The sequence below is a fragment of the Pseudoliparis swirei genome, chromosome 12 (genome assembly GCF_029220125.1).
Source record: "Pseudoliparis swirei isolate HS2019 ecotype Mariana Trench chromosome 12, NWPU_hadal_v1, whole genome shotgun sequence".
Taxonomy (NCBI): Eukaryota; Metazoa; Chordata; class Actinopteri; order Perciformes; family Liparidae; genus Pseudoliparis; species Pseudoliparis swirei.
This window is the reverse complement of record NC_079399.1, coordinates 14,904,093-14,923,028: the sequence shown is the minus strand read 5'-3', so window position 1 is coordinate 14,923,028 and position 18,936 is coordinate 14,904,093. Positions and strand designations below refer to the sequence as shown.

Sequence of the window (18,936 nt, the reverse complement as noted above, 5' to 3'; positions counted from 1 at the left end):
GTATTTTGTAGTACGCATTAGAATTTGTATAATTTATTAAGCACAAAAGGATAATGATTTAGTTAAAATTGTTTTTATTGTTTCAGTCCTCCGTATTCCTACGCCATAGAAACGTCCATCGTATTTTTCACTGAAAATAAAATCCGTACGTACAAAAATGTTGCATTTTTTTTTCAAACCCTTGTCTACACGTTCATTTAAACCACAGTAACATCAGACACAGCACCTACACGCATTCTTGGAATCACATTTTACACTGATGTAAAACAAAAGTCACAAAACCCTAAACCAAAAAACAAATGAAATAAAAAATGTAATTACAATGCTAAGAAATAAACTGTTCTTTAAAAATCATTTTAAAAGTGTTGAAATGTAATCGTTGACCGTCTCATCGAAGTAGTTCTACGCCAACAAAATAAAAGTTAACGGCAAGAAAATGTAAGATCCATCACATCAACAGTTCATTTCCTTTACAGATGTTTAACTGTTGGACCAATGTGCACATCTGTAGTGTTCTCGATACTGCCAATGCCAATAATACAGCTCTAAATTTGTAGAAAAAAAAAATGACATGCAGGCATCCTCAGGTATAGATATCACACGCGCGCCAGCTGTCGTCGCTACAGCAGGTAGAATACGGGAAAAAAGAGGCCACGGACAAAAATGTGGAAATTGATTAAAAGTTCTCCAACTGACAAACAAAAACACGCAAACGACTCTCAGCAAAACGAAAGTTAAGAAAGTGGTCACACGACTTCTCCAACGCCTCGTACTGCCGAGCAAAGAACAGGTTTCCTCTTCAGAGTGGAGCGTTTACGAGCTTCACAGGCCCAGTTACAGCGGAACGCGACGCCGGTTCAGCAGAACCGGACCTGCAGCCGAGCTGGAAGGACGAACTGGGTGTCAACATACATATTGGCGGCGGCGGGGGGGGGGACAGCATCACTGAGTCACGAATGTCTTCCGTTTACGGTATTTGATTTTATCGCCCGAGAATTGCAATTAAATATATGAATGAATAGAATTGTTCCTGTCTGACGATGTGTTGGAGTTTTAACTGTGAAAAGCTTCGGGATCATTTTGATAATCCAGACGGGCAAAAACAAACTCGAGCAAAGCTCTCGTCTCTGTTCAGGAGAAGAGACGTCATGGGAGCTCCGGATCCTTCAGGATCAAGTTGTTTCTACTGTTGATTCCCATTTAACGTGGACGCAGTGGTTAGCGCTGGCTGTCAATGGAGCGAGAACGAGAGCGGGAACGAGAGCGGGAGCGGGAGCGGGAGAGGGAGGCTCTCTGGGCGGGCGGGGTGCCCGACTTGCTCGTCTTGGACAGCCGCTTGGGGGGCTCCTTGGATTTGGAGTTTGGAGAGGAGGCGCCGCCGCCGACGGGGGAGAGGCTGGGGGAGCGGGAGCGGGAGCGAGAGCGGCAATGCGAGCGAGAGCGGGAACGAGACCGGGAGCGAGACCGGGAGCGAGAGCGAGAGCGGGAGCGGGAACGGGAACGAGAGCGGTTGTGGGGCTTGTGGGCGGGGCTGCGGGAACGTCTGGGCGAGCGAGATGGAGAGCGACCGCGAGAACGGGACCGCGAGCGAGAGGAGCTGTCGGACCGGGAACGACTTCTGGACCTGAGGAATCAGGAGAAACAAGAACAACATCAGAATTATTGTATATTTACACCACACTGGATTTATTCAATGAATATTGCATCAATGTAGTAATGTAATTGTATATATATTAGGGCTGTCAATCGATTAAAAAAAATTTACTAATTAATCGCACATTTTGAAATTGCGATTAATTAAGCAATTAAAAGTTAAAAGTTAAAAGTTCATTCTTTTTAAAGACCAAACTTCACACAGAGCTGTGTTTTCAAAGAGGCTCCTACCTATAAAGTGCCAGCGAGGTATTTAATATTGTGGATGATAAATTGTTTCTTCAGTGAAACATCAGATTAGTAAAAAAAAAGAAGTATATTGAGACCCCATTGGTCCTGTCATCTTTAACACTGAACAACAGCAGAACCAGTGGCCTTGGTAACTGACTGACATTCACATATGTCACGTTAACCCTCTGGAGGCTGGGGGCATTTTATACATTTTACAAACAAATTTAAATTCACCTTTTAAAGGCGTTTTCATGACACATACCCACGTGTTCTACATCAAACATTCCAGAACAATCTCAGCTCTATTCAATGAGGCTCAGTTGTCCTGGTGCCGTGTTCTCTGCTCTCTGACTGACAGGCTGCTATAGAGCCTCACCCTGAGCTGGGAGGTCCTTTGTGATTTACTGAGTGTTCATTGGTTGTTTCTTTCCCAAAATGTTGACAGACAAACAGATTGACCAATCACGGTGAAGGTTTCGTGTGACGAGTTCTTTCCGCGCCGCGTCACCCGACACGTCGCCCCTCGTTCCTCTGTGTATCAGAGGGGGAGACGGGAGGAAGGAGGAGCAGGAGGAAACCCGACTGATTCATCCACGAGTTTAAACTGATTTATGCTCCTTATTTTCGCGGAGAAATAATTGTTTTAAAAACGGAAACAGTGTTAAACCGTACTGCCGCGGTTTGACACTCGGTTTGAGTGTAAAAACTTCAACGAACACCGGAAGTAAACAAAGTTGCGTTAATTGCGTTAAAATATTTTAGTGCGTTAACGCGGCCAAATTAATCGCATAGATTAACGCGTTAACGCTGACAGCCCTAATATATATATATGTATATAAAATGAGGTGAAAGTGGCGGTCATCATGGGTGAAAGAGGCCGCTGCTCACCTCTTCCTGGTTGCCTCAATGAGCTTGATTTTCCTGCCATTGATTTCCTTTCCAGACAGTTTGTCCATGGCATTTTTCAGATCGCTGCCAGAAGCAAACTCAACGACCCTGTAAGAACACGACACCGCATCAACTACAATCTGAGATATCCTTTTTTTTGGGGGCCATGAATCGAAGAGCAATGTTCTTCCCATTGCAGGCGTGACATTGAACACATCCTGGTGAGGGGTCGTGGGCTTACCCTTCGTTGAGTTTGGGCCGGTGTGCGTCTGCAAATGTCACCTCTCCAGCTTGTCTCATGAAATCTTTCAGGTCCTACACACGTAGAAGTCAGTCAACTCACGGAGAGGCTCGGGACACAAGCACAGAGACATGTAACAGGACTGAATTTACCCAAAAAGAGAGATGGTTAGATTTTCTGAGGACTAAACAGGCTACTGCAGATAAGCAGGATGACTCCAAGAACCTCGGTGGCCGTTTAATCACTAAACAGTTTATTCAAATAAAATACATCAATACATGCTGGAGCTAAATCGAGATTAAAGGTTTGCCAATTTAGATACACAACTATTCCTACAAATGCTAACTTTAGTAAACGGGTAAAAGTATTTGCAAAAGCTTTGAGATTCTTGGAATCATCACAACTAGAGACATGAACGCCATCTGCATGAACTGAACTGCAGTGGCGCCACTTGGGCAGCCTTTGGCACCCAGAGCCCCGTTTTCCCCGGCAAAGAGGGCACAGGGCTCTACGCCGGGACCGCCCCGTCTCTGCACCCTGCCTCAGTAAAGAGAGTGAACAGGGTGGAAGAGAGGAAACTACTACCTGAGAGCGAAACCCCTTGGGGCGGGGCGCAGGCTCTCCGAGCCCACCATAACCTCGGGATTACAGCAGATTATATCCATGGTCACCCTGGGAGGATTTCACTCTCTCGCTCGCGATGTGCGGGAACGCCAGAGGGAAAGGGAGGGGGATATCGATCGACCGAAGCCCCTCAATTTAACGAACCATCGATCAATACGGCATCACCATCGACTCTCGCTCTTTCCTCTCTGCCAACTCTCTGTTTCCTCTCTCTCGCTCTCGGCCACACCAGTCATCCCCCTGCCTTCAGCAGGAGGCGATGCGAGCGGGACGAAGGGGCCTCCAGCGCCTCTAGTGTGAAGCGATCGCTCACATGACCAGCAGGCGTCAACTAGGAGAAGGACAGCCTGGCTGACACCAGAGGCTCAACCCAGACAGAAGGACCCTGAAGGGGTCAACTCCACCTTAAGCGAGCGCTTCCATATGACACAAGTCAGGCTGGCAAATAAAGGGGTGAAGAATTGGTTACAATTTTGAAAAAAAGGATACAAATCAATTGTTTGCTTATTGTTACTGTTATTTGACTTATGACATAGCTGCATGATATGCAGATTTAATCAAAGACATTTTTTAAAACAATTAAGGCCTCATCACAGTAACAGTTTCTGTTTAAACATGTTAGCAAGTTTAGCAAATCAATTTAATTCCAGAGATTCTATAATGTTTAGCAGCATGTATCTACAATAGCACGTGTGTATTGTTGGAGGCAATAACATGTGTGGTGCTGCAGCTTGTGGAGACTCGTGGATGAAAATGTTGCAATACTAACCTGCCAGCTCACTCGAGAGGACAAGTTCTCTACGATGAGGCGGTTCTCCGTGCGCATCGGAGGAGGGTTTCGGCTGAAAATGTGTAAAGGGCTCGATCAATACCATCGTGGGTCTGAGATACCGACGGAAGAACAAAGAATAACCAGCTACTCGTCACCAGCAAGGCGAAGTCATGTCACGGATCTGTAATATACAGCCACCAAAAGGTTCATCGTGGATTTAAGATATTTCCAGTCTGACGGTCATTAATTTAATCAGAATTAAACTGGTTCACTTAAAGTAACAAAAACGCGAAACTAGACATTGGAGATTATAAACACAAAATAATCGACCTTTCACTAAATTTATAAAGCGAACTGTGAACACTTTTATATTTGATGTTAAAAATATGAAACTTGTAGTTAGCCGTTTCTACCATGTATTTGCACACATGGTCCTCATTTGAAGGACATCCAGGAAAACGTATATCTGCCCGTCATCACAACGCAGGTGAACTTTACCTCCGACTGTTCTGGGAGCCCCGTCCATAACGATCAGAGAAACGTCCTCCTGCACTGCCGCCGCCGCCGCCACCACTACTACCACCACTTCCTCTGCCACGCCCGCCACGCAGGCGTACACGAGCGTGCTCTATAGTCACCCTGAAATAACAGAATGATTTTAGTTTGGGCGGCTTTTTTTTTTTCAAAAGAGAAAAGAAAAGAAAATCACTGTGGAAAACAGGTCACAGCAAGGGGATGTAAACAATTCACAACAATTTCTGTTGCATTCACTACAAATTCTTACCTTTCACTGCACAGCTCTTTGCCATCGAGCTCATAAACAGCATCTTCAGCGTCTCTGGGGTCGTCAAACTCCTGCAACAAACACAACATTTACAACAACACTTTGAGTTACATCTTACTTCGTGTGTGATAATAATGAATTCTATTTGTAAGACACCCTTCATCCAAGACTGAGTGCCACAGAGCCAGTACATGGTTACGACCAACTATAAATAAAAATAAAGGAATATTTGACACACGTCATGTGTGTGAGGAGAACGATCCCAAATCATTTAAAATATGGCAGTAGACTCTTATTTAATCATATACAGCGGTGGGGAGCTTGTAAGTTCCTGTGTGCATCATCTTGTGGCAAAAAATCAAAAAGCCAAATATCCATAACAAAGGTTGTAGACATAAAGTAAGACGACACGAACACGTAGCCTCCATTTGCAAGTGACCAGAAGCAAATGGTCTGAATATATCAAACGCCAGAGAGGTACAATTAGATCATAGTGTAAACACGTGCAGCCATTTCTAAAATCCTTTTTGCATTTGGTCATTGCAGGTTATGCAATGGAGAATTGATCTCCTCCACAACATCAAGAGCGCAACATGCTCACCGGCTCACCTCACGTGTGGGTGTGTCACCCGGCAGAATATCGAGATAAAGGAGGTCGGCAATTACACATTACGGGATATAAATAAATAAACATAACATCGCTTGCTAGGCGCGGAACGAACTGCTGCGTTGTCTGACGGCTGAGCGACGCGAGGACGCGTCTCCCGTCGGAGGACTCACCACGAAGCCGAAGCCTCTCTTCAGGTCGATGTCTCGGATGCGGCCGTACCCTTTGAAGAACCGCTCCACGTCCTTCTCCCGAGCCGAGGGGCTCAGGCGGCCGATGAAGATGCGACACCCGCTCATTGTGGACGTCGAGGAAGACTCCGTATCTGCAAACAGACGTAACGGTTAGCTCACATTGTTCTCCCGGGGGGGGGCGACCAGAAAAGCGCGCGGCCGTTCACGTCGCTTGACCGCCGTGTTGTCGGCGTGGTGCGCGAACTACAGCCAGACAGACAACTGTGCGGCCTCGCGACCACATTGTACGACACAACAGACACGCGCTGCTTTTAGCTCGCGATATCCACGCGCCGCAGATAACGTTGCTTTTTTTTAACAAAGCGGTAACTGCACGACGACGTTGTGCTGCGTTTTAAAAATATGCACACGTACATTTGAAGAGGTCCTGGTGGTGTTTCCTTGCAGGCTGCCGACAGTGACCGCACAAATCAAACAAAATGGAGCCGCTGCTGTTCAGAGAGTGCACTGAACGCAGGAGGGTCCTCCTTGTTTCTTCTTCTGCTTCTCCTGCTTCTTCTTCTTCTACGCCATTTTATTCTTCGACGATTACCGCCACCTTGTGTCGTTAGCTAACTCCTACAGTGCACGGTGCCTTTGTGTTGGTTATTATTGTTTCGTGTGACAAACGTTAACATTATGATTTGTTTTGCTCATGATTAAATTAAATGGATGATTCTGAAAAAACCTACAACACTATGTAACGTGTGTCCCCCACACATTATAAATCGTTATTCTTTTGCAAATAGCTTCGCAATAACAAAGAAGCAAATGTGTTATCAAGAGAACTATCAAGGACACAGATTATTGTCCATTACAAATGGGGTCCTCCCTTTTATTTCATAGTTTCTATGTAATAACAAAAATTCAAACAACAATGCTCCAAAAGTAATACAATAATACAAAGTGTTTGTAATCTTCATGCTTCATGTATCTTTCAATGTTCGTACCTGGTCAAACACATAGTTCACATAAGAAAGAACAACTCCATATGTTTACCTTTAATAGAGTACGTCATCTTTTAAAGATGAGTGAGTGACAAGTCTTTCAAACAGTAAACAAAGATGGGCAGCATTATATTTCTTGTCCATCAGACTTTGATTTAAATGTTAATTGTAGCCTCTGCGCAATATGTCGCCCAGATCCCTTTCGAAATATGTCGGGTTCCTGGCGGTGGATGACACGAACAATGCCGAAGTACGGCGGTGAGTTACGAGTTTCCACGAGTGCCGTTTCTGGTTGTGACCACTCGGTGTCGCTCGGACACAGTATTGGACAGGGCGGCAGAATGGACCTCATATTGTCCAGCGGCTGGAGCTGAAAAGGACCCGCAGTCAATACAGTAGAACAGCAGGACAAATGGCAAACCACCGAGTTAAGACAGTAATACACATTCGTTTCATCTTCTTCATAATTTCAAGCTTACAAAACCGGATATTTGAAGTCATTTAAAATGTACTATGGCTTTAAATGTCAACAGGCGAGTCATTATGCAGCAGCACAATCAAGGAATCAGTTAATTATCAGACCAAGACAAATTCCTATATGACTGGTGAGATTGATTTTGAATTGATGGAGCAGGGTATTATAGTTGGTAAACATATCATGAGGTACAAGTATGCGACTGATGTACTACCAAATACACCTGAGGCCCACCAGGAAGTGCTTTACATAGATGACATGACTGCGTGTGCAGTGCCAGGAAGGAGGCTAGTGTATTCATGCAAGCTGATAACAGAAGCAGGATATAATTCAAGAGAAACCATGGATGGTAGAGACCGGAAATGTATTGACATCCAACCTAACTTTCAGGAAATGTGTACTTCAAGTCCATTCAACACACATTTCCCTAGAATGACGCCGTGCAGGATAACAGCCGGACAGGCTAAATAATGACGCCCCATCTTCCACATTCAAAAGAAAGCTTTAATTAGAAAGTTATATACACACACTGTAAAATTAAATTAAACTTTATACAAATATTAAATTACTATCGCCACACCCACTTGCCATGTACGGAGGAAAAATCAAAGCATTTGAAACTAAGAATCAAGAGGTGTAGTTTTTTAACCTGTAATTTTCAGCGACACCGTACAACAGTGATTCTGAATGCAAAGTTCGTTTGAGTTTTTCTTCTTCTTTTCAATCCCATATTATTGTAATGCCTTGAAGCAAAGAAGCAAAAGAATAGTGAAATATAGGTGCTTATAGGTGTATCATCATATTCGCAGTAGCTGTAAAAGCTCGGGGAGGACAGAGAAGACTTTCAGTCGCGTCCACACCAAAAGTAAACTGATAAATACACAGACAGTTGAATGCATAGAATAGAAAAGAACAGAGTAAGGCCATTGGGAAAACAGAATCTGTTGCGATTTTGAACGAGGGTTAAGATTATACAAAAAGAAAAGAGATGATGTATAAGTCTAAGGCAACACTCTGTTTGCATCAATGATGCAGCCGTTGACAATGACAGGCGGCCACGATGCCAAACTAAATCAGAATAGAAATTCAGACGCGTTTGTTTTTTCTGAAGCTTGAAAAGTAATTCCCAGGATACTTCGGAGTCATGCTGTTTCCACGGTTACCAGCTCAACCACCAAAGCTTTTTCAACTGGAGACGAGAACAGAAGATGATTTCAGACAACATAGAATTATTCACTCATAAATTTCCACTTGGCATGAGGGAGGGGGGGGGGGGGAGTGAGTGCACGTGGCGAGGGGGGGGGGGGGGGGGTGCTATATAACCAAACGTTAGCGTTCCACTGCAACCAGTTGCAGTTGTGTCCATAACGCACTAAAGTCGAGAGCCTTCGGTTCAGCGTGAAGGTGGACGAGAGCCAGTTCCTCTCAGGGGACTCGTGTTTTCCAGTAATTCAGCAGAAAATGATGAATATTCTAGCTTGAAAGTGGACGACTACTACACACATTGTGTAGTGGACGACTACTACACACATTGTGTAGTGGACTCGTTGCCTGAAGTGACGCCGGGTTGATCATGTGACTTATTCAATGCTGGGAGGGACATCTTCTGATGGTGACAGACGGGGCATTGGGAAGGCAAATCAGGAAATGGCTCCGTCGAGGACATGTCCTCTCCTGCCTGACGCACAATGATGCACACACACACACACACACACAATCAGCAACTCAAATAAAACTTAGCAACACGCCAATAAATACAGGGAACAAAACTAGACACGCACAACCCTGAAGTTTAGTCATCTGCCCGAACACCACCCTCTCCTCAGCTTTTATACAAACTGTCAAATGATGCTCCTCCTCCTCCTCCTCCTCCTCCCAAAACACCAATCAATGCCACTCATGCGACAGAAGGAGCCACTTCCAGATCGTGGGTGCAGATGGCAACAGAAAAGAAAGAAAGGGTCTTCGTATCGTTGCGATATGGTACTTCGTAACGCTGCAGCTGTCGTCAAGCGGTTCTCAATCCCACCATCCCAAATGCTAGACGACGGCCCGATACTCGGAAAGCGAGGGAGAGCGAGAGAGAGGGGGGGGGGGGGGAGACCCTGGAGGCTTCATTCAGAGTGCCACCGTGCTGTGACAGCACTTACCAAAAACAACATGCAGCATTCACAAAGCGGGCCCTAAAAACCCAGCCGACACTCACGACTATTCAAGTACAGCGGGAAGACGGTTCTGAGCGCCACAGCAGCAGGAGCGGACGGCACACGTGTTTATTATTTATTTTTCTATCCGCAGTAATCCCAGACGGAGTCGACGCGTCTCGATCGCTATCGCCTTCTCCGATGAAGCCGCTATGAGCATCGTTTTGATGGAGAACGGCACCTGGGTGCAAGTGTGTGGTGCGAACACCGCCTAAAGGACACAAGCATGACTCAGTGTGGACGTTCTACATCGGATCGACAGGATTTATGTTGAGCTGGCACCGCTTTATCTGTCTGGATTGTCTCCGCCTTGTGATCCAGCAGCCGGGTCCAGTGGCGCTCCATCGTAGCGGGTAGCGGTGGTTGGCTTTGCTCTGCATGGGGAGTAATGGCAGAAGAGGTGGGACGGGCAATGGGGAACAGTTCAAGTCTTTTCTCTGCTGGCTGCTGAGGGCAATCGGGGGAAGTAGGGCGACAGCAACAGTCAGTCAGCAGCGAGCGAGAGACAAGTCAGGCCTCCGCTGCTGATGCCGAGAGCAGGCGAGGAGGCTTCATGCTTCCTTCAGCAGGGGAATATCTGCAGGAGAACCAAACGCACACGTCAGGAGGGAGGAGTGCTGTTCACCCAACACGGTCATGTCATCCATAACGTGAACACGTGTCTGTGGAACTGGACTTCATGTGTAGGTCACCGATGTGCTTTGCCTGTCATACAGGTTGCATTAAAGCGGTTCCTCTATTCTCGACCACATTTAGCAGAGCCCTCACATTCCCCACTGTTGTACCCCTGCATGCTTGTGAATAAGAAAATGTTCAAATGTGTTATTTCATTATTAATCGTGAACACCTAATAGTGTTGGCTCTAAATTGAATAAATGTGTGAAACAACCGTTTACTCCTACCGTCAGAAAAGTCATCGGCAGAGGCGACAGAAAGCAGACTGTGCTGGTCGCTGCTCTCGGAGTCTCTGCGGAGAGGTAGGGGGCCTGCGCATGCACCCCCAGGGTGCCCTCGAGCCCATGGCGAGGAAGAGGAGGAGGAGGGGGCCTGATGAACCAGCACCGTCTCCGCGTGACGGCGGGAGGAGAAGGACGAGGAGGACGACGACGTGGACGGGAGGCAGAAGTCTAAGTCTCTGTTGTGGCGTGTTCTGCCGGTGCCGCGGCCCCCCGTGGCTCCCTGAGGGAGACCCTCGGAGAGCACGATCGGGACCCGAGACTCCGCCGGAGCCGAAGGAGGAGGCGGAGAAGGAGGAGGACCGGAAGCGGCAGCGGGTCCACCGCTTCCGTACACAGCCTCTTCGTAGGAGGGCAGTGCCACCTGGACGCCCTCGACCATGACGGAGCTGGACTCGCCCGAGACCCCCTGCTCCCTCCTGAGGGTCAGAGGAAGACGGAGAAAGAGTGAGAACAAGGTGGGTCACGACAGCAGGCTCAGCGTGGTCAGAACCGCGAAGAGGAGGTGATTGGCGTCGACTGTTCAATCCCCTTCTAGCAGGCGGCCTTAAGCTCTCAGGCCCTCGACACCAGCAATAAGAGTGTTAATGAGCGTGAGATCACATCATAGAGGCCGTTGTTACCACAGAGGTGGTTACTGACGAGGATGGGATCACCTCCGACTTATACTTTCATTTCTCAAGTATTTAATAAATGCCAACTTGTCAAACTAGTTGCCAGGTCTTGTGGCAAATTGTATTTCCTGAAACGAGTTTCAACCAAAACTTGAGGAGTAGGTGTGTCCCCAGAAGGAATGGAAGGCCAATCTGCTGTGTCACTGTGTCGCATACTGGGAGGTGGTTTTACAGCACCAGGTTTTATGAGGGCAGAGTTCTTCCTGCGCAAACACAAATAAAGACTTTGTGGCAACCAACAGGTTGTGTAAAAAAAAAAAAAAAAAAAACCTCTTCAACATGTTTACCCTCTTTAGTAAAGCAAATGGGAAAGTAAAATGCACATAAAGCACCATTTGCATTGATGGCTGAAGGTCAAATTGGGAAATCTATTCATGAGAAACACGATGACAATATTATGTGATGTGGGGAATTGTCAACTTCCTGAGGAACCAGTTAAAAATAGAGTCCATTCGAGTGGACCAACACTAGAAGTCAGAGGATGTTTTGCAGGCAGGATGTCGCCAATCTCACTCTCTTAAGATGTTTCTATAATACACAAAGCAGTGGTCGAGATTGGCCGTTTAACAGCTTGAGATTCTTTCAGAAAAAGCTTTTTAAACTGGAAGTAATCTGGCAGGCACACGGCAAGTACATGGTTACGTAAAGCCATGCTGAGGGGAGTTACTTTGATTTGCATGGCAACGAAAACTAACCTGACAGAACCGAGAAGCCAAAGCACCCAACATTTTGATCCAATTGGCATGCTCTACCGAGTGCCCGTTCTAGTTATACAAGTGACCATCACTTCTTTTTAGAGCTGTAATGACATGAGGGTTTTCTTTGGTGACGTTTGGTATATGTTCGGGGTGAGAACACAGTCATGTGCGTGGCCATCTTACCTGTTGTGGTGGAAGGACTTGAGTTTGGGCTGCACAAGAACAAACAGCACCACTAACAGCAGGATGAGCGCCACAGAACTAGCTGTGGACGCCACGATGGACAGAGCGGGGATGCCCAGCGGGGAGCTCGGCTCCTTGTCTGACGGGCACAAGAGGAGACAGAGAGGAAGTGAAAATGCGGTTCACATATCGGAGTGTACAATGTGTGTGTGTGTGTGTGCCCAAAGACCAAATGCATGAAAGGGAAAGGTCAGCCGAGGTGGCAGACCTTGTGTGAGTCGGCAGCTGATCTGCATGGGGCCGTCCCACTCGCCGTCCTGGCAGGTGAGGAACTTGTAGTCGCCCTTCAGAGCGTATCCCTCGTAGCAGAAGTATTCGATGACGGTCTTCTGGGTGAGGCTGTGGCAGGGAGACGGGTGACAGCGGTAGCCCCCGTTCTCTGGCTCAGTGGGGGGGGAACACGCTGAGAAGAGGCAGAGGCGGGAGAGATTTTAATAAGCGTTGCTGCTGCCGTGTGCTGAAAGCGTGATTTTGGTTATTTCTACCTGTGGTCAGGTTTGATTCCTGTGGTTTGAATGCTGAGTGAAAGTGTTCCCTGCTGGAGCTCAAGGTCATCCCTCACGACTGGTGAAACGATACTACAGTATGTGAGATTTAACTGATGTGATATTTCACACACGCTAAACCTCTAATCGTCAAAGCCGTCTTTTGAAGAAGCGAGGGGCCATCATTCCAGGAAATGTTTTTTATCGCAAAAAGCAGTGCAAATGAATGATCCCAGTTATAACGCGTGTATAGACAGACACATTGGGCCTGCATGTGAGCATACGTGTCAAAGAGACTTCCCAACTGCTTTGTATTGGATTGAAAACTAAAAAGTACCCATCGTGATGTTCTTGTGAGCTTCGTGTCATGAATGTATTTTTGAGACTTGCTCACCGCCGCTTCGGATACAGCGTGGAGGCTGATGGGACCAGGCCCCAGAGCTGGTGCAAATGATGGCGGTGGTTCCATCCGCAGTGTAGCCGGGCTCGCAGCCATACGTCAGCAGGGTGCCCGGGGGGAAAGAGCCCCGGTTAGCTTCAGTCTGGTTTAGCAGGTCTCCGTGCAGCACGCCGGGGGGCCGCGCGCAACCTAGAGAGACAGAAACAAGGGACACCAATAGGAATCAGCTGACAGAAGAGCTTTCAGTTTGTGAACAGGCTGGCTTTATGATCGTCTACCAGCAGCAGCGTCGCGATGCTGAATCATTTCTGTGAGGTAACAAGGTCATTAAAATGCATGCAAGTAAATCGAGGATGTAAATGCGTTACTGGCCCGCTAGGGGTACAAGGACAAGTTGTCTCCACTGTTCACAGGAATCTGTCGAGTTGACAGGTTGAACTTGAATTGTTTGTTGTTTTTGCTTCTTTATTTTATATTAATTTTCTGATTATTTTGATTTCAATTTAGGATAGGAATTTATAAGCATTTTTTGCTTCTACCTATACCTTTTCAGTCTTTCTCTTTTGTATATTATATAGAATAATATTGTATTGTATTTGATTTGACTGACTGAATAAAATACACAATCAAACAAGCTGATGATTAAAACTGATTAAAGGATTGTTATTTGAAACTCGGCTGCATTTTACACAGGCAAGAGAGAAGCACTGTTTCAACGTGACCAGTGAGGTGGCGACAGCACGGAGAAAACACCTGAAGTTCCCACAGTGGAGGGACACGTCACAAAGAGCTTCATACAGATCCAATTGCTCTCCGTTATCTCCTGCTCATTAAAGTGTCCCAACCCGGTGTATTCGTCCAGCGGTGGGACGGGATGTTCAGCGAGGCTCATTTACTTTGCTCTAATGAGAGACTTGAGGCTCTCAGCCAATAAAGACAGAATGAGGCAGAGGACCGAAAGATTAATGTGCTTTGATCCACCTTCCCACGCTGCATCTGTGATGTTGCAGTGGCACGCCAGCTTCTGGTGCCAGAGTGTGTTTCATCACAGTATGGCTGGTACACACACACACACACACACACACACACGCACGAGAGAAAGCAGAGCATCTAAATCTAGCCGGCCTGACATAACATTGTAACACCTGTGTAAACTTAGACATGACAGCTTTACTTTCAGTAATACTGATCTTAGAGAAAAGTCAACATGCCAACTGTATGACTAGTTTGACCACTGATGGTTCGTCTGTGAAGGAGTTACGCAACACTTTCGGGCTTCAGTGGAAACTTTTCCATGGTTATATTTGCCTTTTGAATGACACTTTCGTGATCGACTGGAAGATCGAAACTCAGCTGTGTCGGCATGAGTTCCTACATGACACTTCAATGGGACCTGCCTCTCAGAATAGTGATCTTATATATTTAAATTGATATAAATTATTGGTTATGTTTGCTTCTTATGCTTTCACTCTGCTGCATAAGAAGACTTGTTTTATTTTTTTTGTCACTTACATTTTTTTCTTTGTTTAGTGATATAAACATAAAACAAGTACAAAAATGTCAGACATAAACATATATATACACACATATACATACATATACTGTACATATACACACACATACCCTCCCCCCCCCTCCAAAAAACAACAATAAAAAACAAAAAACAACGCCGGCACCCCCTTAATTATCTTTTACTTGTAAGTGTGTATACACCACCCTGCATCTGTATTTGCAATCCCCTCAAAACCCAAATCTGACCCCTGACTTGTTTTATTGAACTTTCTGCTGCTTTCTCTTCCAGATAAAGATAAAGAGGTTTTTATTGTCGTTGTTTTTATACAATGAAACAAACAGCAGCAATGTTGGTAGATTGGTATTATTGAAGAAAGGCTGATAACAAAGCCTTGCTTTGTGAAAAACACATTTTCCGATAAATTAAAGTCTTCCACTATTTTGTAATTTAAAAGCTTTTATTTTGAAGCAGCACAATCAGGGACTGTTAAGGTTTCATGAGCGGTGACTTAACGGGACTCAACTGTGCTCCGGCCCGGTTTCCTCCCATCTTCCCGTTGCTCTCGCTCGGGAGCAGAACCCCGGCGCAGGGATGAAGACCTATGTCTGATAAATGGTCCGTACCGCACCGAGAGCCGCACTCAATGCCAGCTAAGCCGCCTCGGCATGAGGTCTGGCTAATCGGATCTGAATGCAAGAAAGACCAAATCTTAGAGCGTAAAGGCTCGACCGTTAATCCTGGCACGATCGGATGGCATGGAAAAGACAAGTGTAGCGAAGGCCTAAAACCATATGAGCCATTAGGTATTAAATAATAAAATACGTGTGTCATAATAAGATTTATCGGTGCATCTTATCTGATTCATCACACTGAATTATACAATCAACGCACAGTGGTTTCTCTCAGTAACGAGGCCCGAACATCAGTACATTTAAAAACATCCCTGCAATAGAGAACTAGAACGGGCACTCGGTAGAGCGCATACCTTCGCAAATCACAAGATTGGGGATTGAATTATGAACATTTTGGCATTAGTTGCATGCCAAATGGATAAAAATTGACCGCGCTATGGTAAAAAGAAGATTTTGCCCTTTCTTGACCTTGACCTTTGACCCGATCGATCCCTAAATCTAATCAAATGGTCCCCGGATAATAACCAATCATCCCACCAAATTTCATGCGATGCGGTTTAATACTTTTTGAGTTATGCGAATAACACGCATACAAATAAATAAATAAATACACGGCGATCAAAACATAACCTTCCGCATTTTCAATGCGAAGGTAATAAAGAATAAAGAACACTTACCACCATCGGCCCTAATGCACCACATGGCTCATTAATTAATCTTTGGTCTGAGTATTTATAATCATATTAGCCATGGTCCATTGCAGGGCCTTATCGCTCGCTTGACATAAACAAACAGCGCAGCAACAACAACCGGCCACTTCATCTCTCCTCTGTGTGTTTGGAGATGGGAAGAGAGACGATTTCCAACATCTTCTAATCTCCGGGAAGGATTGTCGCTCCAAGCTGGCAGCACAAGATTAAAAGCAAACACTCAAATGTGAGAGCGCCTCCTCACACGAGCACACAAACACATTCAACACCTACAGAGACACTCCGAGGGCTGTGGGACGCCAACCGGTGCGATATTGAATTCAGACGCTTTCTACAGGTATACTATACAACTAACGGTTGTGTTACAACTCCTGCTGAAGGTTCTACTGAACCTCAATCTTTCTCTCACAAGATACTTTGTTATAGGGCTAGAACTCATTATTATTTCTTATTATATCTTCTGGATTCATTATTTGGTCTCTAAAATGTCCGGAAGTAGTGAAAAGGGGTCATTACCCAGACGTTAAATTACTTTTATTAACCATTATAAAAGAGTCGTTGAGGAAAAAGTCCCCTCTGAGAAGCTGGGAACAAAGAGTTGTTGTCATTTAAAGTACTTAAACACATAAAACATTGATACAAAAATGCAGCCAGATTAATTTTTAGGTCGCTAGACTAAGTTAACTAACCGACTAATCATTTCAACTCGAGCTAGCGGTTACATGATTACCAGACAGAATAAAGAACGTGAAGCTTTAGGCATAAAAACAAAATACGGCATGTCAAAGCACCCATTAAAAACTAAATTACAGCAACTACTTTAAATCATAAGCCCTGTAAACCAAAGCATTATATTTTGTAGTTCAGTGATTTAGCGGTGAGATGTAGAGAGCCCCATTGGCAGATCAACTGTATTGATATTAATAATTGATTACAGCCACATCAAAGAATCTGGTTTAATGACTCAAACAGGAGCTGAGGGACAACACGCACGCAGGCCGGCGTGTGAAAGCAGAGTCACTCTCTCTCGCTCACACACACGCAGGGCGCGTCACTCGCGTGCAGAAACACGATCTGCACGCCCACATTTCAGGACGCCATTGGACACCGTGACCTGGGCAGTTGTTCGCGGAGCGACTGAAGGCCCTCCGAGGAGGAGATGCTGTGAACAGAGGTGCTCAAGGTGATGCATCGATGACCCGTGGTTGGGAAGCAGCAGGGGACCAAAACACTTGAGGACAATAGCTCCCCACTGACATCAGGACGTCTCTGCAGCTTTCGCCAGGAACTGAAAACACATCTTTTAGATAGATAGATAGATAGATATGTACTTTATTAATCCCCAAGGGGAAATTTGTCGTAACAGTAGCAGCACCAATAAACTAAACACACAAGAATAAAAAATAAAATATAAAAAACAGGGATGAAAGATAAAGATTTATACAAGAAGTATACTAAGTAAAATATAAAATAAAATATATATGTATCTATACAACATATATGCATACACAATACAATACTAATGACAAATTAAATTAAATATAAAAATATTAAATATAGACAGTGTGCAAAATGCAAAGTGTGTGTATGTGTGTAGTGTAAATGATCCGACTATATCTGGATTAAAACACAGATTAGCACTTCAGTGGCTCTTAAATAGCTCTTATTGTGGTACTTTTGTAGTTCGACTATGCTGAGGAAATGTTACTTCCTGCATTCTTGTTGTTCTTAGTTTGTACTCTCGGTTGAATGCACTTATTGTAAGTCGCTTTGGATAAAGGCGTCTGCTCAATGACATGTAATGTAATAATGTAACAATAGCTGCGAGCCAACTGCCACCGTTATGATCTTTTGTGGTGCGCAGGAGGCAGTAAACACAACGGCAGAAGACAGATGAGTGGCAACGGCATTCAGCGACTGGTTTTCAAAGGCTTTCTTATCTGCAGTATTGTGTCCAAAATAACGGCATGTGCACGCAAAGTACTTATATGAATTTTCATATCAACAGCTAGTTATAGAATAGTGTTTTTAAATAACAAATAGGAAGCATTTATTTACAACAATGGACATTTAAAACGAAGGCAGGCCAGAGTAAACACTGGAGGATAGGAAATAGTAATGAGTGATGGAAGAGTGTAAACACTGCAGGGGAACGAACACACAACGTGATCCGGCTTCACTCAGAGACACAACATGTGCTTTAGTTGCAAAAACACACAATTGGACAGGCCAGTGGTTCTTGGAGCGTCAAAGCAAATCTACTGTCGTTTACAGTGTTGTTGAATCGATAAGGAACTGCTTTGCGTCAGCGCGAAGCAGGAGTCGGAGTTAAGCTTCACCCTCTCTCGGGTTAATTATTATAGACGGATGAAGTCACAGATGTCAATGAACTCAGGTCTCAACGAACATTGAAGCCAGTAAAATGTCTATTTTGAATCTCAAACAGAGCAGACTCTCCTCCTCATGCCAGGAAAGCCTCGAGCTGCATGTACAAACCAGCCGGCTCCGCACTAGTTTTAAAAATGCAACTTGGATCTACTGAAACTTCCACTAGTACGAGTGGTACGGTGGTATTGTGAAATTCCACTACAAGCCTTTACCTGCTGTGAAACGCACACAGCCAGGTACTGCATGACGCGGAAGAGCACACAGTGCACCTCCCATATTGGACAATGTAAATGTCAAGTTTTTAATCATAGTGCATCTTTAACTTTTAATGTTTTTAAGCCAATATAACAAGGTTGGTAAAATATAAAATAGATCATCTAACACATTCAGCTGGATATTGGCAGCAGTAATAATAACAGAAGCTAACATAAGACACTAATATACCAGTGCGTCGATGGGTTATGTTACTATGCTGGTCCTAATGTCATGTTTTATTAGTCAACTACTAAATGCTTCAAGCAACAGAAACGCAACCAACAACAACATTTCTAAATTTGTTTTTTATTTCCCAAACAGAT

The 18,936-nt window shown here is 45.0% G+C and overlaps 2 protein-coding genes across 2 annotated transcripts in view; both read right to left on the bottom strand.

Moving 5' to 3' along the window:
• Window positions 1-57: 57 nt before the first annotated feature.
• srsf5b (serine and arginine rich splicing factor 5b) lies at window positions 58-6,518 on the bottom strand. Its single transcript, XM_056428537.1, has 8 exons — window positions 6,409-6,518; window positions 5,974-6,125; window positions 5,194-5,264; window positions 4,908-5,048; window positions 4,407-4,479; window positions 3,014-3,087; window positions 2,773-2,880; window positions 58-1,624 (listed from the first exon to the last, which is right to left on the bottom strand). Exons 2-8 carry the CDS (start codon window positions 6,097-6,099, stop codon window positions 1,219-1,221), a joined length of 999 nt encoding a protein of 332 aa, XP_056284512.1. The 5' UTR covers window positions 6,100-6,125; window positions 6,409-6,518; the 3' UTR covers window positions 58-1,218.
• Window positions 6,519-7,938: 1,420 nt separating this feature from the next.
• The window catches only part of susd6 (sushi domain containing 6), a 30,262-nt gene continuing 19,264 nt past the window's right edge, over window positions 7,939-18,936 (bottom strand). Inside the window, exons 3-7 of the mRNA XM_056428407.1 lie at window positions 13,110-13,304; window positions 12,439-12,633; window positions 12,171-12,309; window positions 10,562-11,034; window positions 7,939-10,236 (exon numbers count right to left, since the gene is read on the bottom strand). Of these exons, the coding sequence (XP_056284382.1) occupies window positions 10,211-10,236; window positions 10,562-11,034; window positions 12,171-12,309; window positions 12,439-12,633; window positions 13,110-13,304 (1,028 nt within the window). The 3' untranslated portion in view covers window positions 7,939-10,210. The remainder of the gene's footprint in view (window positions 10,237-10,561; window positions 11,035-12,170; window positions 12,310-12,438; window positions 12,634-13,109; window positions 13,305-18,936) is intronic.

Excerpts from the sequence above, each read along its gene's own strand:
- srsf5b (XM_056428537.1), bottom strand. The coding sequence starts at position 6,099 with ATGAGCGGGTGTCGCATCTTCATCGGCCGCCTGAGCCCCTCGGCTCGG. Across the intron at positions 3,088-4,406 it reads CCTCTCGAGTGAGCTGGCAG|GACCTGAAAGATTTCATGAG; the intron begins GTTAGTATTGCA and ends CTACGTGTGTAG. Across the intron at positions 2,881-3,013 it reads CGGCCCAAACTCAACGAAGG|GGTCGTTGAGTTTGCTTCTG; the intron begins GTAAGCCCACGA and ends GTGTTCTTACAG.